The sequence below is a fragment of the Cotesia typhae genome, unplaced genomic scaffold (assembly GCF_013202065.1).
Source record: "Cotesia typhae breed Kobodo isofemale line unplaced genomic scaffold, CoteBio_Ctyphae contig_27, whole genome shotgun sequence".
Taxonomy (NCBI): domain Eukaryota; kingdom Metazoa; phylum Arthropoda; class Insecta; order Hymenoptera; family Braconidae; genus Cotesia; species Cotesia typhae.
Genome location: NW_027423733.1, coordinates 2739010 through 2765764, shown reverse-complemented (window position 1 = coordinate 2765764; position 26755 = coordinate 2739010). Strand labels below are relative to the sequence as shown.

At 25.3% G+C, this 26755-nt stretch overlaps 1 protein-coding gene and 2 long non-coding RNA genes across 5 annotated transcripts in view; 2 read left to right on the top strand and 1 right to left on the bottom strand.

The window, feature by feature from the left end:
• The window catches only part of Amph (amphiphysin), a 42575-nt gene extending 21771 nt beyond the window's left edge, over positions 1-20804 (bottom strand). For 2 of the 3 annotated variants that reach the window (XM_074240486.1, XM_074240487.1), the window contains exon 1: positions 20540-20803. In XM_074240486.1, coding sequence (XP_074096587.1) covers positions 20540-20608 — 69 coding nt within the window. In that variant the 5' untranslated portion in view covers positions 20609-20803. Of the gene's footprint in view, positions 1-20539 lie in introns of all 3 variants that reach the window. The other variant, XM_074240485.1, reaches the window with a different exon arrangement.
• Positions 6635-11732, top strand: LOC141525841 (uncharacterized). Its single transcript, XR_012478912.1, has 4 exons — positions 6635-7289; positions 10089-10229; positions 10309-10448; positions 11353-11732. It is a non-coding gene; the product is annotated as an uncharacterized LOC141525841 (long non-coding RNA).
• Positions 20805-23458: 2654 nt separating the features above from the next.
• Positions 23459-26555, top strand: LOC141525782 (uncharacterized). Its single transcript, XR_012478901.1, has 2 exons — positions 23459-23632; positions 24856-26555. It is a non-coding gene; the product is annotated as an uncharacterized LOC141525782 (long non-coding RNA).
• The last annotated feature ends 200 nt before the right edge of the window (positions 26556-26755 follow it).

The following is a 26755-nucleotide window of genomic DNA, read 5'->3' as shown; positions in this document are numbered from 1 at the left end:
AAAAAAATTCTTGAACCAAGAAAATAATTTTGAAGTTTCATTGTCTTGAATCAAGGCGAAAAATTCTTGAATTAAGTCAAATTTACGTAAACCAAAAAATATTTCTTAGTTTAAGAATTTTTTTACTTAAATCAAGAAGATAAAATTCTTCAAAATTATTTACTTGATTCAAATACATTTTTTTTTCTGTGCATAATTTGATATTTAAAAAGCTATGATTGACAACAATGGTAGACATTAATTTATGCACACGTATCTTATAGTTAAACTGGTATTATTTAATTTAATAAAGACGCTATTGATCAATTAAAAAAAAAAAATTTTATAGTGAAAATAAGATCGAAAGTATAACTTAAAAAAATTGTCACTAAAATAAAAGTATAACTTAAAAAACTAAAATTTTTCAAATAGATCAAAATTCAAAATAAGAAAACTAAGAAAAAAATTGAGGAGTACATGCAGTATATTGAAAATAATATTGTTTAGTAATTGTTAGAAAGTCAGGAATAATCTCTTTCTGGCCATAAATAAACTTAATTAAACTTTTCAACATTTACTTATTGTTTTTTTTTAATTTTAAAGTAAAATAATTATAAGTATAGAATTTCTAAAAAAAAGTCAATTGCCAAAAATTTTTATGATTATTTGGATAATTATATGGATGATCAAAATTAAAAATTTGTTTTTCACTATTTTCATGGCTAAAATGTTAAGTTTGGAGTAAAAAAAAATAATTTGAAAGAAAAAATAAAGACGTTTTATGGAAAAAAATTTTAAAACCAAAAATTGTTGAATAGACAAAAAATTAAAACCGGCGACGTTAGCCAAGTGGCCAAAGGCGCCACTCGAATTAACTCATCTGCCAGGCGTGGGTATCGAATCCCAAGCTGGTCTTAGAAACCATCTTGGTTGAGATTTGACCCTTGCCGCGTAGATTAAAATTTTCATAACTCAAAAGTCCCCAACGTACCACTCCCAAAGTTAAAACCGGCGATACAACCACAGCAATTAAAACCGACTTTAAAAAAAAAAAAAAAAAATGACGCAGATATTTTTTGATAGATTCTGAAAAGTGTTGAAAACTGTAAAATGATAATTTTTGAAATTATTTGATTTGGCGTTGAATGCCCCGTATATAAAAATACTATAATTTTATTAGCGGACTGTTACATAATAAAACTAAAAATATTGGAGTAACTCTGTCTTAATATTTAAATTTATTTTAGTTTTATGAGAATAAAAATATAAAACATTTTATCTCAAGTATTGAACTGAGAAATATATAAGAAAATAGTGACCACCAGGAAGAGACGAAGACTCGGAATGTTGGCGTGAGGTTCGGACATCAACCTCGAGCGAGAACCGGGCCGACTCTGAGAACTGGCCAATCTCGAAGTATTCGCGGAGCATTAAGTACATGTTCGATACCTTGTAAATATTGTATTGTTTATCGTAAATTAAAATAATAATTACTGATTCACTTAACAAACAATATTTCAAATTTGTTGATGTTGCGTTACAACTTTAAACTGATAAACAATAATTATTCAATGTATTAATATAATTATTAATTATATGCAAATAAAGCTAGAGTTATCGTTCTTTCTCTGTTGCAGAGTAATTAACATAACTCGAATTATATTTCTAAGTACTGAGAATCACGTGTTATCGATTAACAGGAACAGAGAATTAAATGAATGTATTAAACGAAAAATAATTGATATTTTAAAACTTTTTGGTTGATTATGTATTCCTTAATTATAGTCTTTAAATTTTATTATTTTTAGCTTCTGATTATTAAAAGTAAGTAGACAAATCAAAATTGAATAATATTTATTTGTTGGACTTATGAAAAAAAGTAACCGACTGAAGTAACGTCTTGGGTACGTTATCGTGGTGGTCGAGAGTTAACGGAACAGGTTGCGTGTACATGTTTATCGTATGAGAAAAGATGTCCCGTTCCGTTTCATTCGGCCAAGAATGCCCGAAACTACATACTTGTATAGGTACCGTTCATGATAAACTACTTATTTTTATAGGTACCGTTTATAAACTAAAACATTCAAATATAGGACAAATAATTCGATTTTAAAAAATTATTATTTCATATTACTATAATTTCAAGAATTAATTACTTATTTTTATAAGTTAAATTGCAATATGTTTTTCATATCTATAAACAAAAATTGAATGGTAATAAGTAGTAACGTCTCAATTTCAATAAAATTTATAAAAAAGTAGTGCTCTTCTATTTGAAAGAAAAATTTTTTAGTTTTTAATTGTCAATAAAACTATTTCCTTTATGTTTATAAACATCTATTTGAAGTTATAGAAATTAAAGTTGATAACTGAACCTTTTTTAGAAGTCAGAATAAAGTAATTTTAATCCGAAATATCCTTATAGTTATTGAATTATTTATTGAAATATTCTTTATTTTTAAGCAATTCAATTGAACGAAGACTCAAATTTTTAAAAAGTTTTCTATAGAGATGCTATGCGACTTCTATATTCTTGATTGATTTTTTATTTCTAGCTACTAAACACTTCAAATCATTCGGTACCATATTGAAATATATATTCAACTGCCATAAAACTTGCACTTCTACTGGCGATCACCTCATTCATTTTAGGGGAAGAAATAGACCGATGTTTATTATTTACCAAAATTTTTTCATATTTTATCTTACATTATTTATAATATACACCGGGATGTAATTTATAATAAATGTTTTCAAGTATCAAGTACACAGAAAGAAAAATTTCTTGACTGGATAACAAAATTCTTAGCTCAAGAAAACTTTCGGGTGCCTGAAGGAAGACCAAAGTTATGTTGGCCGAAGTAAAAATTTTTCTTGAAATTCTATTCTTGGTCGAAATAATTTTTTCTTAATTCAAATCATCATAAATACTTGATACAATAAATTTTTATATTTGATCAAAATTTTTAGATACTTTAGGGAAGCAGTGCCACCTACTTCAGCTGAGAAAATAATTTTTTCACCTTGAGAAAATTTTTCTCTTGAATATTTGATGCCCATTTTATATTATTTTAGCGTGCAATTATACATATTGAATGAAAAAAAATGATTGAATATTATTTGATCTTCCAATTTGACATGTTATTCAATAAAAATATTAATGAAAATTTACCATCGAGATACTTAATTTTTTGAAGCAAGAGAAAAATTTTCTCAAGGCAAGAAAATGTACTTCTATCAAGAACAAAATTTTTTGGAGCAAGAGGCTAAATTTTCTCAAAACAAGATTCTCTTGTCTTAAATAAATTTTCTTGGATCACGATACGGATTTTTTAAATTAAGAAAATTAATTTTGTTGGAACAAGTGAAATTTCTTGTGTCAAAAAAAATTTTTTTTTCACTCAAAAAAATAATTAGGAAGAAAAATATTTTCTTAATTCAGTGAACCTTATTTTCTGTGTACAGTTTTTGAATTATCCTTATTACTTATTTTATTGATAAGTTTAATCTGTATAATAACTAGAGGATCAATTATTACATTGTGTATCGATTTATATTTAAAAAGATAACAGATAAACTTCTTCACTGCTTACGCTCCTAATTTTTGTAACTATTCAAATTGGAAATTTTGACAAATCATTTCTTTTAAAAAATATTTTATTTCATGGCTCCAAATATTTTCTTGAAACTTAAAAAAAAAAAAAATACAACAAAATAAATTTTTTACCACCGACTCTCCTGCGGCTAGGGTGACATTATTGCGCATATCTAAGCACATGTATTCTACTTTCATCTCTAAACGCATAATATACTATTTTATAATAGGCTTGAGGTCTATGTCTCCTTACACCCAGTCAATTTACAAATGATGGAATCATTTAAATATGACTTTCTCTGTAGTAAATCGAGTAGCTAATTGACACGGTATCTATAATAAGAATAGGAAATTGTATTCGCATAAAATAAATGAATAAGAAAATATATAATAGAAAGAAGGAGCGGCTTCATGGACTGACTCTGTTATCGAGGTTTAGGTGCAGCAGGTATCGCATGTATATAAGAACTTTAGACATTCAAGACCAGAAGATCACAAATAAATTTTATATAAATATTTAACCTGTTGTTTAACGTTCAATAATCTATAGCCACTATGATAGGTTAGTTAAATTCAACAGCAGCCTCCAATAAAGGTATGAATAGTGAGTACCGCTAATATTTGTGTAGAATGAACGGTTTAAATTCAAATAAGTAGGATTTACAAGCAAAGAGCTATAAATAACTCTCTGTTGATATAATTGTTGTTACATATGAAAAAATTTTCTGATTTGACCTATTTTTATATCGAGACGAATATATGGCCATGTCTGACTATATATGAAAATAAAAAAATAATTTGTTATAATTTTCTATTTTTTAATTTTGATAGAAATGTATATTTCAATTAATGTTTAGTATTAACCAAAAATTTTTTCATTATTTCATTAAACTAAAGACCAATTTCTTGCAAGGAAAAGATTCAGCGTTCATCCCGCATGGAAAAATATATAGGTGAAAAATATATGCGAATATATATTTTCCATATATTTTTTTGCGCTAAATATATGCAAACTTATATTCCGCAATAGATAATAGAATTTATGTCTACATATACGTTCACATATATAAATATATATGTCAACATATATGCACGCATATAAATGCAGTATATATGTCTAAATATATACAAAAAAAAAATTTTACTTGAATCAAGTAAATAATTTTGAAGAATTTCACCTTATTGATTTGAGTATAAAATTCTTAAACTGAGAAATTTTAATCCCCGGCTCGAAATTTGTTCGCCGGAGTCCAGGACCTTAAACGGGGATCGCGTCAAAATAACAAAACATAAACAAAACATTTCATTTTAATAAATAAATCAAAGAAAAGAAATAGTATATTGGCCTGATGATGTCAATAAATAATATACCTAAACAATATAAATGACACACACGGATAAAAAATTTGACTTGACTCAAGATCAAGAATCTTGAAACAAGAACACCATTTTGAAGAAAATAACACTATCGAGTAAAGAAGAAAAATTCTTAAATCTAGAAATTTTTCTTGAACCAAGAATTATATCTTGACTAGATAATTTTTTTTCTTGACTCAAGAAATTCTTTTTCTTCAAAATGGTGTTCTTGGTTCAAAATTCTTGCTCTTGAGTCAAATTAAATTTTTTAATTGACCATTATATTCAAACATACACGATGGTATTCGCGGTTCAAACTCAAAAACGCGGTCTACAAACACAAGCTGGTTCCCCAGTAAACCCCCCCCCCCCTTCCCCCGAGGGCGATTAGTCGTCAGCCCTGGGGGCCCTAAACTCTACCCCGAGAGCAAGTGGAGAGTATCCTCGTCGTCCCCACCTACACGGCTTATGATCACCTACCGTACCTCAGCTGAAGGTCTTGGCACGGGGGGTCGCACTTTCATCCGGTGGGTCCACGATACTTACCTGGGTCTTGGTCAGACTCCAGGTAGAGTATCATCCTCTAGAATTACTTGGTGAAGAGTACTCAACCGAGTAATTCTCCCGAGAAAGAATTGCTTATCTAAATTTATTTTCAAAACGATACTTAACATATTTTTGAACCACACTACAAAAGAGAAATTTTTCGCCCTCTATCGAGACTCGCGCAAGCTCAACAATCGTCAAAAATTTCTAAGTTCTTATTTTCCTTATTTTCTTATTTTCTTATTTTCCGTGGACCAAAATCTATATAGCCTGATATATTATATATGCGACATCTATTTTTGACATATATATTTCTCCATGCGGTATACGCTATCTATTGGAAATATTAAACACTACCTTTGGTCGAAAAATAATATATAAGCATGTATGAACATTTTTTCACGGGCAGATAATTTAAAATGAAACTTACAGTACGAATTTATTATAACGAGTAATGAATTCTCTAATAATTTTTAAGCCTCAATAAGTACGTCCGTTGGCCGTCAATTTATGACCTTAATACTGTTGATGGATCATTTTTGTCATCGTAATAAGATGACACAAATTTTATCATTTCTGTTTCGTTTGTTACGCATGTAATAGTTTTTTATGAATTTAATTACATTTTTTGAATACATAAAATTTGATTATTTTACAAGATATCAGAAACTGAATTGGTTGTTCGATGAAAAAAAGTTTTCAAGTTTAAAAGTAATTTGGAAATAAAGAAATATTCAAGCAAAATGTTACTTAAAATATTAGAAATTAAATGCTTATCTAACATGAGATAATATCAATAAAAAATTGCAAAAAATTGATTTGGCTCATCTTCGAACTTGACCTCGAATCGTATATACATACATAAATTTTGAACTATGTGTATTTTTTGAATCAGTTTAACGAGCTGAGTCAGAAAACAGCAAAATTTAAAAAAAATTCCGTAATGAGGATAAATGCAATAGTTAGATTTCTATGAAATCGACTAAAAACAGATAAGTCAATTTTTCGATTCTTTATAATTGAATCCCAAGCGGCACAAAAATTTTTTTGGTAATATTTTGTTAAATGTAAGTTGACAATTATTAATTTTTGAATTCTTGTTGAATAATATTTACAAAAAAGTCAACAGTTTTTTATTTGACGCTTGGGATATAAGTGGATCCCCACTATTATGTAATTAATACATTACTTTATTTTTTTAATATTTTAATATTTGTGAAAAAAAATTTAGAATAAATATAACGAATTTGGTAAAAGTTTCATCTGATTTTAGTCGTTTATAAATAGTACAAAAATAATTTGCGTGCGTAAATTTAATACTTTATTTGACCATTCTCAGCCACATTAAGTACATTGCACACAAAGCGTGCGAGAGATAATTTGGTTAATTCAACCAGATTAACGTAAATAAATAATTCTCATAATTATTTCTATTTATAACAAAAAAAAAAAAAAAAAAAAAAAACATTTTTGTTGTATCTTTACTGAAATAACGAAATTGAGTTACATAAAGAATTTTTATTATTAGTATGAAAATAATAATAGTAATAATAGCTATAGTATGCAAAGATCGGTTAAATTATGACAGTACAGTGTAAAAAATAAAATGACTCATCTGACATCAGTCAACTTATAACATTATCATTTGTATTTAGATTCATACTAAGTGAATATTGTAAGCGTAAAGTTATTAACAGTTTTTTTTTGTATATTAAATAAATTAAAAGATATAAATTATATATATTTCTATTGAGTTTCGTATGCTCACGAGAAGTGATTGCACTAAACACAATTGGCAATGACAATCATGAAGGTCAGTACAATTATCTCAGTCTATACACACTCTACCTTTAGTATATGCATATAAAAATTAGATTTATCTTTTAGCGCAACACATATTGCTATTTGTGTGCAGGTTTTATCCGGAAATTAGAATTCTGATCTCGCAAGCTGATTTTATTATTTAACAGAATGTTTTTTTAATCTAAAGAAAAGGAAACCGTTCTAGATATTAAGATTTAATGTATTCTGATTAATTTCAATGGATTACTACTCATTTTCCTAGCAAATTATAATTAACCTTCAGAGATTTTACTGAGATAGAATCGAATTGTAGTCTTTTATTGAATAACGAATAATTCTTTTCAGAAACTAACTTTCACCTTATTGTATTGATTGACTTTTAGAGAAAGAAAAAAAAGTTATATTTTTATATATATTAAAGATCTATTGAACTGGGCGTCTAGACAACTTGCCGAGAATAGAGACAGATCGGTGAACTAGGTCGTGACCTGGTTGTATTAGAATAAAAAAAATAAACTGAACAAGTGCATTTATGACGTGGTAGATATAATAATCATTACAAAGTTTAGATCATTTTTATTGAAAAAAATGAATTTTTGTTAACTAAAAGGGAAATTTTTAAATTATAAAAGATTGTTTAGTTTTAATTTACAAAATTAAAAAAATTGTTTTTTTTTTTTTTTTTTTTTTTTTTAAAAAGAAATACTTTAGAAATTATTAAGAGAAATTTGGATTATAATTCGAGAATCTACATTAATTTCATAATTTATCATCAATTTTATTTATAATTTAGTACACAGAAAAAAAGGTTCACTTGAGCTAAGAAAATATTTTTCTTTCTAATTATTTTCTTGAGTGAAAAAAAATTTTTTTTTGACACAAGAAGTTCACTTATTTCAAAAAAATTAATCCTCTTGCTTTAAGAAATACATATTTTGATTTAAGAAAATTTATTTAAGTCAAGAAAATCTTGCTTTGAGAAAATTCAGCCTCTTGCTCCAAAATATTAAATATCTCGATAGAAGCGAATTTTCATTAATATTTTTATTGATTAACATGTCAAATGGGAAGATCAAATAATATTAAATCATTTTTTTTTTTCATTCAATATGTAAAATTGCACGTTAAAATAGTATAAAATGGGTATCAAATATTCAAGAGAAAAATTTTCTCAAGGTGAAAAAATTTTTTTCTTAGCTGAAGTAGGTGGCGCTACTTCCCTAAAGAATCTAAAAATCTTGATCAAATATAAAAATTTATTGTATTAAGTATTTATGATAATTTGAATTAATAAAAAATTACTTCGACCAAGAATAGAATTTCAAGAAAAATTTTTACTTCGGCCAACACAATTTCGGTCTTCTTTCAGGCACCTGAAAATTTTCTTGAACCAAGAATTTTGTTCTCCAGTCAATAAATTTTTCTTTCTGTATATCAATATACAGATTAAAGAATCTAAAAATTTCAATTTTGAAGTCTAAAAAATTGGAATTTTGGCTTAATTAACAAATTTGAAGAGGTGCATTAATTATTCAGTATTATTATAATTTATCTTCATATTGCAAATCGAAAGTAAAATAATTAAACATAAAATTGTTAACATGTTAATCTTCACTGTCCTTAAAGAATACATTAAATAAAATGAATCGTGAGTTTACATTAAATACTGTTAAAAATAATAATTTTCATCATAAAAATTATTTTTAAATCTCTCAATTTCTATGATTATTTATCAAGTAAGATAATCATAATTGATAAATATACCATAAAATTATTATACAATAATAATTATCTATTTTAGTAGTATTGTGACCACATGACAAATATAATTATGAAATGTCTTATCATTTATAGTCCTTGTAACTTCCTGCTGTAGAATGAATTCTATATGCAACGGATGTTGCACTCACCGTCAATGGCATTGAATCAAATCTTACTCTACACTTGCTTGTATTGCCAGTGACTCGCTTTACTTGTATGTCTACCGTTAGTACGCCAAGTGCAATACGAAAATAAAAAGAAAAAGAACAAACGATAAAGAATTTAAAGTAGATAGTAAGAGCAGAAGAGCACGCAAATATATAGTAATAGGTAATGGTAATGAGTTAGTAACACAATATATACCGAATATTGCTTCCTAAACTTATTACGCTAATTACTAAGCGGATTAATGCTGCTAGTTGTGTTTAATTAAAAATTTTCCGTCTTATTTTCTTCTTTTCCAAAATACGAAACAAATTTTTAAGAAAAATAAAAAGCTTGATTTTAAATAATATTTATTTCGATTTACTATGATGTAATAAGAATTTAACATCCTGAGGATTAGTTGAGTTATGAATTTAATACGTTCGTTCACTACGTAACTGACATAAAAAAAAATCCCCAGTAAAATATCACGAGCAATGTTTCAAAAAGAAATAAATAATTACAAAAAAAAAAAAAAAAAAAAAAGAATTCGCTAGAAAAAAGTTGAGAATTTAGTAGAGAAGGATAAAGTGCTAGAAGACATGACAAGAAAAAAAACTCTCGATGAGAAAAGCTTTCGCACTTTTTGTTTTTCTTTTTGTAACTTCTATGCATTTGTCGTAAGACATTCTGTATTTATATATACGTTTGGTGAAGATTCACTGGAAACCAGCCAGATTCGTTAGACGACTACTAAGAACGAGATTTTCACTCGGTCAATTTTATCAATTAATAGTAAAATAAATTATTTAAGATATTAATTAGTTTGAAATGTATATTGGAAATAAGTAATTTTTTCTCCCAGTAAATTTTTTTTTTCCTTAAAAAAGTTGTTATTTTGTAGGAAAAATACCAAAGTTCAATCCCCACAGCAGTACATATTTGGACCTGAGCAAAGCAAGATTTCACTGTGAAGAAAATACAAAATTAAAATTAAGTAAACTTAGCCTTACTTAATTGACGGATAAATGTTCTTACAATGAAGGTATAATTTTATTTTTAATTAATAAACTATCAAGAATTGCAGATAATTAATTGATAAACATTATCTAACATTTTCATAGCTGTGTGAAGACACATTTTTAACGTCTAACAATTTGTAAACAAATAATCAACATTACTTATGCGATGCGATTATAGTATGGAGAATTAGTCCCAGGATTTAACTTAAGATTGCTGTAGGGATTATGCCAGTTTCTTTACAGTAAGCATGTGTATTCATACTGTAAAAATATTCTTCCAATAACACTTTGTATTCTGGTAGGAAAATGAATTTTTTTCAGTGTACATGAATATATCAGAATATTTAACATTAAAATTATTTATTTCTTCTATAAAAGATTGTCGTTAGTTTTCATTAACGGTTTGCATTTATTCTTAAAAAGTTAATTTTTTTTAGGAGAATTTTTTTTTTTTTTTTTTTTTTCAATTTCTAACGAAAGTAATATATATAAATATATATGGCAAACATGTATGAAAACATACAAGCAATTTATCTTCTCGCATACATTTGATTTTTGGAAAATTCATAAGTTTTTCCTTTTTTTTATATTCGCCTTCATTTATTCAATGAAAATAAATATCTATTAGATACATCCGGGGATATAAAATTTTTATGCACAAAAAAAAATTTATTTGAATCAAGTAAATAATTTTGAAGAATTTAATCTTCTTGATTTGAGTAAAAAAATTCTTAAATTAAGAAATGTTTTTTGATTTGAGTATATTTAACGTAATTCGAGAATTTTTCTTTTGAATCAAGTTAATTTTTTTTTCAGTGTGTGTTTTCATATATATTTTCTCCGTGAAGATTATTGTATAGATTAATAGTATGTATTAATTTTCAAAACATTAAATTTGATCATAATATATCGAGCAGTGATGTTTGATACAAAATTAATAAATATACTACGTCGATTATTTGATTAGGAATAAAGACTAAAATTGATTGAACATTTTATTAAAATTACACCAATCCTCATTCGGAAATCTAATTATAATTATTATTTTTTTTTATTAATAATAATTAATAATAATAAAAAAAGGAATATTAATATCATTTTTTGATCATTTTTTAGTAAATTTAATGAAAATTTTGCTGTTTACAGAGAGTCTAATGATACGACTTATAAAAATTCAAACATGATATCATCAAATTAATCCAGAAAGTACGAAAATAAAATTGGCTCACAAATTTATGTATGTGAATGTATATTAGCATGGAAATAGAAACAACTTCAAGCTTCTGCCTTCCATAAAATTATTAATTATGGATCTATACTATGCAGTAAATATTATAACTTTTAAATCTACACCAAAATTTGAAGTCATCAAAGCATAAAAATGAAATGTTAAATTATTGGAGAAAAAAATGCTGATGTATGCGAAATAAATATAATAATACCAACAACAATAATAACTGAGTCAAGGCCTAAATTAATTTATAACACTAATAAAATAAAAATAAAAGATACACTATCTCGTTAAATAGTTTATTATCATATTGCGTCTACGTACGCAAAATATTTTCTCAATAAAGTGATTTATTTAATGTAAATATTGTTAAATACATAAAGTTATTGTTTACACAATATTTAGACCGATGATGATGATGATGATGAGTATCTAGAAAAGCAACTTCGCTGAAAAAAACTTTCCATTCGGAAACTCTTTGGGGCCATTCGAATGCAACCTTTTCATTTCTTCTGACTAGAATAACAATAAATTGCATTGTCATGGAATAAATCCCTCAGAATTCTTAAGCTATTTGGATTTTGACATTGCAAATTATTTGTAGCAAAAACAAAAAAATTCCATTTTCTTATTCAGAACGTTTTGAATTTTGTGGAAAAAAGATTCAAAATTTCAAGTCGACTTTAAAAAAAAAAAAAATTGTTTTTTTAACTTCAACTCGACTTAGGTATTCAACTTTGTATTTTGTGCAACTGTATAATTTTATCTTTTATTATATACTGATATATTAAGCGTAAGTCAACAATATCTATTCACAAAAAAAAAAAAATTTAATTAAACAAAACTATTGTTTTAAATTTTTTACGAACTCGTTTTTTTTTTTTTCGTTGATCAGAATCAGAAAATTATTATTCTGGATCCAAAAAAACTTCTTTTCATTTAAAAAAATAAAAAAATAATTTTTCCCATTTTATTCAAACGATTGAAAAACAATTAGTTGTTTTATTTGGGCCATCTCAATTAATAAGTATTATCTTACACATAGCGGTTAACATGTCATATTTACAGAGTGTACGACCGGCAGAAAGAGCTTAGCAGATATATTTGCTGACTTGCTGCAGGGTAAAAGCGCTCCCGGGACTTGAGAAGACAAGAATAGTATCGGGAAGCAGTCGAAGTGTGCGAAAATGAGCAGTGGACAAAACTTATAAGATGTCTTTGCATATTTTAACTTGATCTTCGAAAACAGTTAATATTATGACTTTTTCTTCTATCTTTTCTTTCAATTTAATTACCCTCAATATTATTCAATATTCAATAATCATTTTTTAATTTAATGAGTAATCAACATAAAACATCAAACAAAAAAGGGAATATAGAGTAGTGGAAAAATAAATAACTGTATAATTAATGGTTGTAAGAGTAATAATCGTTTTATAAATACGGTTTATAGCTCGTGAATGTACTTTATGTTCTCGAAAACGGTATCTATGATTTTTATTTAAAGTTGAGTCTTATCTAAGGAATGAGACTCTATACGATGCTGAGAGCAAGAAAAATGACCTTCAATTCTTTTTTATTTATGTATTTATTGTGAATATAAATGTGCAATTCGTATTTTTTTATTAATAAATATAATTGGCGTGGTTGTGGTCAGTGTAAAATTTTTTCTTGAATTGTTAATTTTTCATCAGTTATTTATTTTTTGACTCGATTTTGATTTTTACTCTTATTATTATTATTATTATTATTATTATTATTATTATTATTATTATTATTATTAGTGCTTGTGTATTTTGTTTATTTCATACAATTTTCTATAGCTACTAATAATTATTATTATTATACAGAGAAAAAACGAATACCTTGACTCAAGAATTTTTTCTTGGCCCAAAAAAATTTCAGCATTTCGAACTGGAAACTGAAATTTTTTTATGTCGAAAATATAATTTTCTTGCTTTCAAATTTTTACGATTAAGCCAATAATTATAATCTCATACCTCGCTTAAAATAATATTATCTCAATTCAATAAAATAGTATGTAGCTAAAAAAAATTTTCTTCAAATAAAATCAAAAAATTTTTGCTGCAAAAATTAAAAAGTATAATTTAATTGTTATATTTTAAATCTCTTAGAAAATTATTACTTTAGAGTTAGTACAATTTATTAAGTAAATAAATAAATAAATAGTCCGTAGCACTCCCGTGACTAGACACGTTTTTAGATTATTGGAGAAATAATCATTTCTAGTGTATGATTCAACTTTAAATTTCTGATAAAAAAATTATCAATGAACAATTAATATTTCTCAATAATATTATTTCATATTCATAAAGATAAATAAATATGATAAATATATTTGTTATCAAATCCAAAAACTACACTCAATTTATGAACTATTTGATAGGCAAATTGGTCCGATAAATTTATCACTAAAGATAAATCAAATGAAATAAACGAGTGACTTTTAAGTGAAAATATTTAATTAATTTGTTTTTTCGAACTCAAATGAGCTATGTTTGGACAAAGTCAAATCTTCGTAAGTCACGTAATGTGTAAAAACCGTATAAACCGGTTGTCAGTGAACCGTCTTGAGCGACCCGATTATACGTTTTCTAACGGACAAATCATTTTATCACCATCGTGCTCGATTAATGGATCGTGTAAGCAAAACACCATTTTCGTTGCTTATTATATTATCCCATTTTATTCTTTTTAATTCTATCTTGATATATTTTATCTCATAGATATCTAAATATTGTTTTTTTCTTTTTACGATGGGGCTTCCAACTAAGATTTTTAAGCGCTTTCCACTAAAATAAAACTACTTGATTCATGAAAAATATATTTTTTTAATTTCACACTTGCTTTAAGAAATTCAGTTTTTTATTAAATCAAAAAATTAACTCGCAAATCAATAAATTAAAATTTTTGGGTGACCTGAGAATTCTCGAGAACATTTATATTTACTCTAATAAAACACTTTACTAATTAAAAAAAGATGCACACATACTTTGCTCAAAAATTTGGTTAAAAATCAAATACTTACAAGAATGTGATAAAGTGATAATCTTGTTGTTAATGATTTTTTTTTGTATTTTGAAAGTAAAAACTTTTTCCTGAACCAAAATTACAAACTTTTTGAAAGAAAACGATAGAATTCATAGTTGTTGAGAATTTTTGTTGGGTGAAAAATTCAATTACATCGATTGAAGATAATATTTAAATAAATTAAATTACAATAATTTTCAATTGGAGATAAAGATTTCTTATACCAAGAATTCTGAATTCAAGACAAGAAATTCTTGAAACGTGACAACCGATAGTCTTCAAAGTAGTGATTTTTATAAAAATTTCTCTTGAATTAAGATAGTTTTTCTATTAGTACAGAAAATAACGTGATAAAAATATAAGCTTGATTTAAAAGAGAAAATCTTGAAACAAGAAAATTATTTTGAAGGATTTTATTGTCTTTAATCAGGTAAAAAAAAAAGAGTGTGTTCTCATGTACACGCGTTAGAAGTTATACTTCTTTGGCGCATAGAAAAAAAAACTAACTAAAATTCAGTGGTGATTAACGATAAATATTATACTAAAATTAATTAAAAAGATTACATTTAAATGAAAAACGTTTTATTTACGTGAAAATATGACTACATAGTAAAAATATACAATCATTATGACTATGAATTAAATATATTTATAAATATTTTAAATAAACTATTTTATACTTGTAGATTCTTCTCGTAGTGACTGAATAGGGACGTGAGTAACAAGAGGTTTGTGGTAGCTAAAATATGATATAAATAGTCTTGTTGAAACTGTAGATAAGTACCTTGTAAATACACCATCAATAGTGGTGCCATGCCGTGTTGTTGAAACTGAAGTGTCATTATTAATTGATAGATTTAAATCGTCATTAAAAATTTTATCAGTGGCTCAGAAGTCTTTGAATTAAAGTTTATATTAAAGTCTCCACTCAAAATCATAGGTAACTTATGCTCATTTTACCCATATAAGATGCTCCAATTGTTGTGAATGGAAATAATGTTCTTTTCAAAAAAAAAAAAAAATAATGTCTTCAATTTTTTGATTTGGAGAAATATAAATTGCAACTAAAACAATTTTATGACCATCTTCCATTACACACTCCGCTACACAAAATTCACCTACGGTCGACTTTGATGAACTTACAAATTCGGACTGTCTGACTGTCATATCAATGCAAGGAGTAATAATATTTGTAGTATCGTTTGCATTGTGATAAATAGCAACTAAATAAATAAATAAATGTTAAGCTGAGTGCTCGTAATTTTTAGAGTTACTTAATAAAATTTATTTGTTATAATAAGAATATAAAAAAATAATTAAAATATCAATAAATCAAATTTAACGAATAGTTAAGATCAAAGACAGTATGAACACTCAGTATTTAGGGTTTATATAAACATGTATAGAAAATAAATTAATTTTTTTATTTATACTTAAAACTTATTAATGTATCAGAAATAAAACAAAACATAAAAAATTATTTTTAAATAATAATAACGTAATAATTTTTGATTAATGATATAAATAAATTATACATACCGACAATCAACCTTAAATCTATAAATGCACTCAAAATAGTTTATTTAAATCAGTTTTATCACTAATATTCAATTTATATATATATATATATATATATATATATATATATATATATATATATATATATATACACATGTATACTAATAAATTATTAGTATATACTATCACCGTCGTGTATAAAATTGATTTAATAAAAACACCAAAACGTTTATTTATTCACACTATTTGATTATACTGTAACGAAACACGTGTTCTAACTTAGGGATGCACGATTCAAAATCGATTCTTACTAGAATCAATCTTTTCCTGTTGTCGATTCGATTATTTAGATCGATTCTTCAGAGCAAGTTGAATCGACATATCGATTCTTCAGAGTCGGAATCGATCGTCTAAGAATAAAATGGCGACGATGACCGGGAATTTTGAAAGAAAGTATTTTTTAAATAATTTAAAAACTTGATTCTAAAATTGAGATAAAATTTTTTTTAAATATTATAACAAATTAATTGTAGCAGTTAAAATGAGAAAAAATCCCACTTATAGAAATTATTCAAATCAACAAGTGTAATTTTTTAACTCATTTACTATAAAATAAAATACAAATATGGTGAAATATCTAATAAATTCTGTGTCATTGAAAATTTTTATAATCGTATTAGAAAAAAAAATTTATCGATAGTCCTTCTCAAGAAGATGAAAACGCAATTGAGTTTTGAACCGAGAAAAAAAAATCTGCACCAGTTTTATCATAGATAGCCTTAGAACACCTCACGATTCCTGCAACTTCTGTCCCGTGTGAAAGACTTTTTTCTATTGCTAGTCATATTGAAAATGCTATCAGAAATCGATTAAGTGCTGACCATTTACAGCAAATATTGTTCCTTAAATCCCTACCAACAGCGGAATGGTATTTCTAATAAGAAAAACTTAATTTTACTTTCTTTTAATAATTTTATTATTCTTTTTGAAACTAGAAAAAAATATTTATTTTTTTATTAAAATATACATTTAACTAATAATACTTTTTATTTGATTAATATTTAATAGCAGTATTAATATTTAATTAAATCAATTTAATTAATAATTAATTAACTCATTTAAATATTAGAAAGCATTTAGTAAAAAAAATTATAATTCACTGTTATTAAGTGCAATAAAATATTATTTTCAATCTAGAAGAAATGTCTATTTTAATAATTGAAAATGCATTAGTATAAGCCATATTAATTTTTAAATTAGTTCATTATAATGATATGGAATTCTTTAAACTTGAAAATTACGCCTTCATTCAAACGATCGATTATCAGTGGATCGATTCTTTCACACTCGATTTTATCAAGGATCAATTCTTTCGATAAAATTTATCGCGATTCTCGAGATCGATTTTTCTTTTGGAATCGTGCATCCCTATTCTAACTTAGAACTTCTAAGTACAAAAATACTAGAATATACAACTTGAACATAGCTATCGACTTTCATGCCACCTAGAACTAATTTCATACTGTTAAATTTTGGAGTCGGTGTGCGCGCGCATCGTAAAAATTCACCCTCATCAATTTTCTCCAACGCGCCAAAAGAAGTATAACTTCAAAAAATTGTTAGATTAAGTTAAATTTATTTGAACTGAGATAAATTTATTTATTCAAGAATGTTTTGTTTGATTCAAGATGGTCTCATTTTCCCAAATAAATTGTGTTGACCAAATCTTTTCTCTTAAATCAAGTTAAATTTCATGTCAATGTATTTATTAAACATACTTTAATTGTTTCTTTTCGAATTGACTCGTCGAGTTTTGATCAAGTTCGATCAAAACCTCATTGAAAAGTTTATTTATTTAATTGCTTATAATACCTTTACAATTTTCTAGAAAAACATTACTTCCATATTGACTTCGAATAAATATCAATGTATTAAAATTACTTTGTATTGGATACTTTTATGGAAATTTTATGGTGTATCGAAATTCAAAATTTCTTCGCTCTCAGTAAGGGGTGAAAGAGCGTAGTTTAGAGAAGAATATCACTCGAAAAGAAAGAAAAAGAAATCTTTTCGTAGACGCAATAGTGAAGACCGGTTCAACCAGAGAATATGTGTATAAGTTTGTTTTATACACACTAATACACGTTATCCCTACTTTAATAGCACCGTTCTTGCCTTATACGCCCACGAATCACAAACTTACTCAGCAATTTTTATTTTACAACAAATCTTGTTTGTATTTGATCATTAATTAAATGACATTAATAATTAATTAATATTTTTATAATTTTTTAAAAATACGACAAATCTTCAGACGAATTGAACATAACTGCCGGATAAGGTGTGGGTTACGTATATACATACATATGTATATATAGGACAACACCTGAATATAATATGCATAAATAGCCCACGCACTTCCGTTAACAAATTAATAAAAGCGATTCTCAATGATTCTTCTCCTATTTATAAAATCGTCAACAGCTAAATACTTTTATAGTAACTATGTACCATTCATTACAATTTATTTATAACAATATAATAGATATAAGCTTTTGGTCAATATGTACCATTCAATAAAAATATAATGATTATTGTCGCAATGATATGATTTCGTTGTTTTGTTATTAATTAATGGTGAAAATTGTAAAAAAAAAAATTTTATAAATTCTCAACCAGTATTCGCACTGTGGATTTTATTTGTTGATAATACTTTAATCTACTTAAAAGTAATTTGACATACTTTTCAATTCAGCTCTAATTTATTACAGACTGTGGATGTTTCTTTCTATCGAACTGCACATGACGACGACGCAGTCATACCCATATCAATTTTATCATTGGCATCTGTTGGTTTTTTCAATGTTAACACAATACTAATAGAAGTTTAATTTTTTTTTATCTCAAGAGAGAATTCAAAAAACATGGCAATTTTATAAATTGAAAGAAAAATTTTAAAAATTAATTAAAAGAATTTGTGAATATTATTATGACACTGAAGTTGACAGATATAAAAATTTTTTTAGATATTTATAGCAATTAAGTGATTATAAAAAAATTAAATTAAAAAGTTTTACATGTAAAAATTAATAAAATTTACAAGTGAAAATTTTTAGAAGCATTTTTTATTGCAATTAATTTATTAAAAAAATTTTTTTAATTAACAGCTGACTGTTAACTTCACTATTATATATTGTTTTACATTTTTAATATTATTTATTTTGTATATTGCTCATTGAAAGTAAAACAATTTTTTCATTATCAATTTTTTATTTTTCAGAGTAAAGAAATTATTAGACATTTCTCTTACAATTTTTTGAAATTACCAAAATTTTTTCTAATCGAATATATTGATGTGATACTAAAATCAACAAACATGTGTGACAATTTTTTAATTTCTAAGAAAATTAATTTGCTGTTTTTTTAAAACAAAACTTAGATTATCTAACAATTTGCAATTTGTTAGTACTTTTAATTAACAGATAATTTAACACAAAAAAATTTTTTTTTCAATTTGATCAGGTTGAAATTTTTAAAAACTATGAAAGAAAATTTTTCTTGCTCCAAAACAACTTCGGTTTTCTTTATAATTTTCTCGGTTCAAGAAATTTTTTTCTGTGTACAATAATTTATTTCAATCCACTTTCACGGTCATTATTTATATTTACAGTATAGTACAAAGTTTTCAGTAAAAAAATGCACTAAAAGGATAAACTGTCTGTAACGAAAAAAAATTCACATGATAATTCACAAAGATATTAATAACGTCGTTAATTAAATAAAATTTATCAATGAAACTAGTTGAATGGCATTACGTATTAGAGTATCAAGTGTATAGTGGACCAAAAGCTACAATTAAATAAATTCAATTTAAAGATAAAAATTAATATAGCAGACATGTGTTGTTACACTAAGCTCAATCGTGGATCGTAGTTCGCGGTGTCCTCAACATTAACACATGGTCGCTGAATGAAGGATTGCATAAGTAATTGTCATTTTAAATGAAATAAAAGTTTCATTTAGGTGTGCGCAGTGTTGAACATGAATAGTTCAATTATTATGTAATGATAGATATATAAATATATTTTTATTTTTATAAGTGAGACCAAATAATACGACAACAGGAAAAATATTATGAGAAAAAAAAAACATGAATACAGACACGCGAAATAAAAAGAGTTGTGCCTACTATTGATATTAGATTAATGTTGTGTGTATATATGCAATGATGCTAGGAAAAGATAGAGCATATTAATATGAGAAAAAAGTTAAAGAGGTCGCTTCAAATGCCCGCGTGTACACAATTAAATGTCAAATCTTATAATAAATCTATCTAACAAAATTTTATGCTAAATAATTCATTGTTCCGGTTGGAGTTAAAAAAATGTTTACAAATAAACTTAATAAAAATTCGAATTTTTTTGTAAAAAGAATTTTAGAATAAAAATTTTTTCACATAAAATAAGAAGTAAGTGAAAAGTTAGATAGAGCATACATTTTTATTAATTTAATTGTTATTAAATAAATAAGTACCTTCTCTTTTGCTCTGCCTGCATGTTTTTGCACTGTTTTAGCAATTAACGCACCTTTACTTTCAGCCATTTTTGTCACTTACGATTTTAGCTTTTCTATAAATGATTGTTAATTTGTATTATTTTGAAATTATGTTAATTATAGGTGTACTGTTAAATTGTAAACACTAACTCAGAAGAATTTTAGCCGTGTGGTTGCTTAGCACTTAATCATTAAACTGTATCAGAATATAATGCCAACTGTACCGACCAAAGCGCCGAGAGGTACTGATACTATTTTACAGGAATGTCACAGACGTGCGGCCATTTTGATTTAGTTTATACTTTTACCGTTGTAGTTATTCAGCAGTACTTGTTTGGCGCGAAAATTATTTTAATTGGTAATTTTAGAGTAAAACTAAAATTTTTCGATTGAAAGTCAACTTATCAAATAGTTTTATTTATTGAAAAATAAAAGTTATTTTTTTATAAATTTACCGAGAGAATTTTAATAAAAATAAAACATAACACTGTAGTTGGCAGACATTAAAAATTATTTTAAAATTTTATAATAATGCAATTATTAAAAAAAAATTGATTAAAAAGTTTCACATGTGAAAATAAATAAAAATTACATGTGAAAATTTTCGGAAGCATTTTTTTATTGTAATTGATTTGTTATTAAAATTTTTAAAATTGACAGCAGACGGCTAATTTTAGCAATATAATAAAACTTGAATATTCATAAGAATAAAGTATTTATTTATTCATTTAACGGACAATTTTTAGGAATATTTCCTTGTGATGTACGGTTATAAGGGTAAAATCAAAAATCCCTTTTTTTGTTATGAAAATCAAATTAACAAATAATTGATGATTTTTTGCGTTTTTTTTAAATTTGTAAAAAAAAATATTTTTTTCTAGTACAAATTTACAACACTGAAGTTGACAGATATTTAAAATTGTTTTAGAATTTTATAGCAATTAAATTATTTAAGAAAAAATGAATTAAAAAGTTTCACATGTGAAAATCAATAAAAATTTCAAGTGGAAATTTTTAGAAGCTTTTTTTTATTATAATTAATTTGTTAAAAAAATTTTTAAATTGACAACTGACCGCTCACTTCAGTACTATACAAATTTAATTTTCAAATAAGACGAATAAAAGATCAAATGTTGATATTTCCATTATAGTTTACTCACCTTTTCCAAAAATCTTAAATTAATATTTAGAATTTTTAAACACTACTATTGTGTATGATTTATTTCAATATAATGATTAATAATTCCAATTTAGAAAATTATAAATGTTTTAAAATCGAGTAGGTATTTTTTCAATATCTAGGTTGCTCGAAATTTCTTAAATTTTTAAAGTAGTGGACTTGAGATATTTCTAATTGATCAGAATTTCAAAATAGCTCTTTTTGATTATTACAATAAAGATAGAGTTCTAAATGCGCTACTAATAGCTGTAGCCCAAGCGGCACAAATTTTTTTTTGTTAATGTTTTGTTGAATTTCAGTTGATAATATTAATTTTTTAACTACTTCTTGTTGAGTGAAATCTACCAAAAGTCTACATTTTTTTGTGACGCTTGGTAGCCGTTACATTTTGCTACGCTGCAGCTATTGTAGCGCATTTAGGAATGTACGCTAACTTGTAAAATTTTCAAACAAAATCAAAAACTGTAATATTATGAATTATGAAGTTCATTTGTGGTTTTTTCGCGTTTGTGATTTATTTATCAATACAATGAATTAATTGATTTGTTATTCGATACCGAATCAATATTTAGTTGTAATAAATTATCTTTCCGTCTTTTATTTGCATTTGATACGTTATTTCTATTCATTAGTAAGTCCATTTTAAGATAATGACATGAAAATTTTTAAATATTCATGTTCACAGATCACTCGAGAAGTTCGACATGGATTAAAAACTAAAAATCAAATTTCTTACTAGTTTGGAAACTTTTTAGAATCTTAAGCGATCTTTAGAAATTTTTTCACCAAAGGCTAGAAAAATCGTCAGTTTTAAACGTTTATGAAACATCCAGAAAAATTAATCATCTAATCTCAAAATAAAAAATTTCTCCAATGTTATATTCGATTTTCAAACATTTGATTGTACTTGAAGAGCCATTGGTAAACTTTCACTGTACACTGAGAGAAAAAATTTCTTTGCAGGAAGTAAGCATTATTGTGACAAGAAATTAATTTGTTGAAAATTTTAAACAATTTTATTTCCTAGCTAAAAAATTAAAACTTTTTTCACAGTAACTTTCTTGTTGAAGAAAAATTTTTTTTCTGATTTGGAAAAAAACAAGTTTAGATAGACAACTAGCGAACTTTTATCCAAAATTGTTTTTTCCAAAATCTAGAAAACTTATTTAACAAAAAAATTTCTGTGAGAAAAATTTTTATTTCTCCAGCTAAGAAATAAAATTGCTTAAAATTTTCAACAAATTAATTTCTTATTACAATATTGCTAATTTTTTTTCAGAAAAAATTTTTCTATCAGTGAAGATAAATTTTTACTGGGCTTTTTAGTAGATTTCATAGTAATCTAACTATTGCATTGATCCTCATGACGGAACTTTTGAAAAATTTTGCTATATTTCGACTCAGCTCAAGCGGATTCAGAAAATGCATATGGTTCAAAAGTTTATATATTATAGTGATCAGTTAGGGTAAAAAGTTATTCAAGATCAAAGTTCAATTTTTCAAAAATTTGATCGAATTTTGTAAATTACACCGAAACTGTTGGTTTCAGTGTCAAAATAAGGATCAAATTTTTTGTCAAACCTAAATTGGACTTCTGATAAATATTGACCTGATTTGAAAATGTTCTGATGAATAAATATATTAAACTACGTTAAAGAATATTCGTGAAACACGTAGATTATTACACCGAGAAACCTTGTTTCATTTCAACAGTTGAGTGCCGTTTCTTTGATTACCAAATTCCATTTCTTGACTGAATAAATACATAAAATATTTAATCTAATAAATTATGTAATTCTATAAAAATAATTTAAGCCATTAGAGCATTTTTATAAATTTTCTACTGCAAAATTTTATTTGCACATAGCCATCATTTTGAAATCTATAAAAAGGTAAGTTAACCTAAAGCAATAATTTTGCTAAAAATAATCCTTGTTTTGAAAATTGTTTTTAAATATAAAACTGTATTTTTTTTTTTTTTTTTTTCCCAAAAAAATATAATATTTTACTATCTACAATATTAAATCACTTCATAAAGACAAATCAGTTATTATTTCAATGGATACAATAAAAAAAGTATTAATTTACTTATAAGCAGAAGTAGTAGCTTTAATAAACATTCTGAGTTTTCAAAAACAATTAATTGCTTAATTTAAAAGTGAATTATTTATTTTTTTAGAAAAAAATACTCCTTGAATAAAAATTTTTTACATTTCTAACGGAAAATGAACTCACAAATAAAAATATCACTGCATAGATTTGTAAATGGTTTTATTAATAAATTATTCTTTCTTAATTTTTTTTTTTTTTTTTTTTTTTAAATAAGGATTGCTCGAAACAAACTAATTTCTTGTTTACGGTAAAAATTTACATCAACAATTAAAACAAGTAGACAATGGTTGTACTTTATTATGTATGGAGACTATAATATTAAATCGGCTAAAGAAAAAAATAGACTGCCGTACAGAGAAATTGTTCGAGAGAGATACAAAAAAATTACAATTGATAGTACTTATTACAGATTGCGCGGAATTATTATCAGATAATAATTTATTTTATTCTTATTTACTTACATCATAATTTATAATTCATAATATCCACACAAGCTGTAATCAATAAGGGGTTTACAGAATTTGGACCTGTACACGTTAATTATTCATGATACCTAATATAAATTTTCGTTTTCAAAGTCTTGGAAAATTTGGATAAGGCCATAACCAATCTGGCAGCAAGAACGCGCCAGGTCCTCGTGTCTACCACAATATTTTACTTTACTTCATTTTTTTATTTATTTATTTTTTTTATTTATATTATAAAACCAATTCTCTCCTACATTCTCACACTGTCTTTTCGTTCATTCATTTTTACAGTCAAGTAGTTTTAATTCCATTGATTTAATTATTTATTTTTTAAGTTAGTGCCGTCCGTTAGTCGTATAAGTCTTCATTATTTAAATAAACAATCTGTCATATAATCTTTTTTTCTTGTGCCGATTAATCAATAACTTAACTATATATTTATTAATTAATTATTTCTTCTTGAATCAGCAATTATTAAATTAATATTAAAATTGTTTTAGTCAAAGTTAAATGATAGTATTTTTTATATTTTTTAGTTTCCCTCACACACCATTCACAAAGCAGTAGATCAGCGCAAAGAAAAGTTTTGGGACAGAAATTCAACAGTTATCTCCTTTAAAATTTCAATAAATTTTTAATAATCGAAATTTCGTGTCATTAAACCGTAAAAGGTCGCATTGATTGTCACATATTTTAACCGAAATATAAATAACTTCATAATAGATAAAAATTTTTTTGTTGAAAATTATTTTTTTAATAAAAATGTAACATTTAATTACAATTTAAAATTCGAAGAAATTTAAGCTTTTAATCAAGTTATATCTTTAAAATAATGTTTAAAAATGAAGAGTAATAAAATAGGAATATTTGTATTAAGGTGACACAAAAAAACTGTCAAATTTTTTTCGAGAGTCCTATGAAAATATATTATTAGTTGTTTCGTGTTTTAAGAGCCCTCTCTCAAAAACCAACTTGATAAAAAATTTTGAGAACTTCCTCAAGATTTTATCAACATTCAAAAATGCTGGATAAGCATTTTTTAACGAAAATACAATAACAATAATTACTTTTCTGACTTTTATTAATATTTCACATTTTACTTTCATTCTTCATGCTTCAGAATTGCAATTTGATAGAAAACATTGTGAATACTCTACTTTGAAAGTTTAACAATTTTGAGTGACTCCTATAAAATTTTTTATCAAGCTGATTTTTGTAGAAGACTCTTAAAGTATAATAAACTAATATATTTTCATAGAAGACGAGAAAAATTATTCCGTTTTTTACGCTACCCTAATGTATATAAATATAGAAATAAACCTTAAAAATATCAGTTCGATCTTGTAGCGATATTTTTATCTCTTAGACCGAAAATTGCACGTTAATACTTACATTCTCGCAATTAAAATAACAAATTTTTTATTGTCAGTCAATTTCAATATATTTCTAATTTTGAAATAAAATACAAAATAATTAAAAAAGAAAAAAAAATACACAAATAATCTTTGTAAAAACCAAAAATTAATTAATTATAGAAGAGCATTCACTCACTTGAATGATCAATACTTGATTAAACGAAATGATATAATGTATATTATATATAATAGATAAAAAAATATCGAAAATGGAATTATACAATTAGTTTCAAAAAATTAATAATAATAATATTAATAATTTCATTGTCGCTTTGGTAGGCGCACATAAGTGGTCCACAGAGATCACTTTTCATTTAATATAAAACAAAAAGATAAAACAACAACGATAGATTGAGCCTTTTCTGGTTTCTATAAGTTAACAATAACATTCGTATTGTTGCTGACATGATTTCGTTATTAAAAAATTTAATTAAAAACTAATGAACCAATATGACAACGACCGTACAAGTGAGATGGCTGCTCAATTTAAAAAAATTTTAACATTTAATTTATTTAAATAAAATTATTAAAAACAATTTAAAATTATCGTTGAAATATTGATCGAACAGTATTTAAAATATCTATTAATAATAATTATTTCTGTCCCAAAAATATAGTCTCATGCAATCTCTATTATTGTATTGATATCTAATTTTTTTTATTTATCATTTTTTTTTATTTCTTCATTAAACCTGTACAAAAATTGATTCATTTTTTTTTTTTTTTTTTTTTTTTTAATACTTATTTGACGTTATCATTATAATGTATTTAAAATGTAACTTATGTAATCTTATTAACTGTTTAACGACAGCTGCATTCCAGCATGACCAGCCTTTGGTCGACTGGAGCTAACAGACAAATACGCTCCTTCGAGAGTTTAAATCCCGTCTCTATATTATAATCATAACTCTGCATCATATCATTATCATTACATTCAAACTTCGACATTACTATTTAATGCACTGACAACATTTCTAATTCTCTATCTATATACTCTATATAAAATATCGTTAGTGTAACT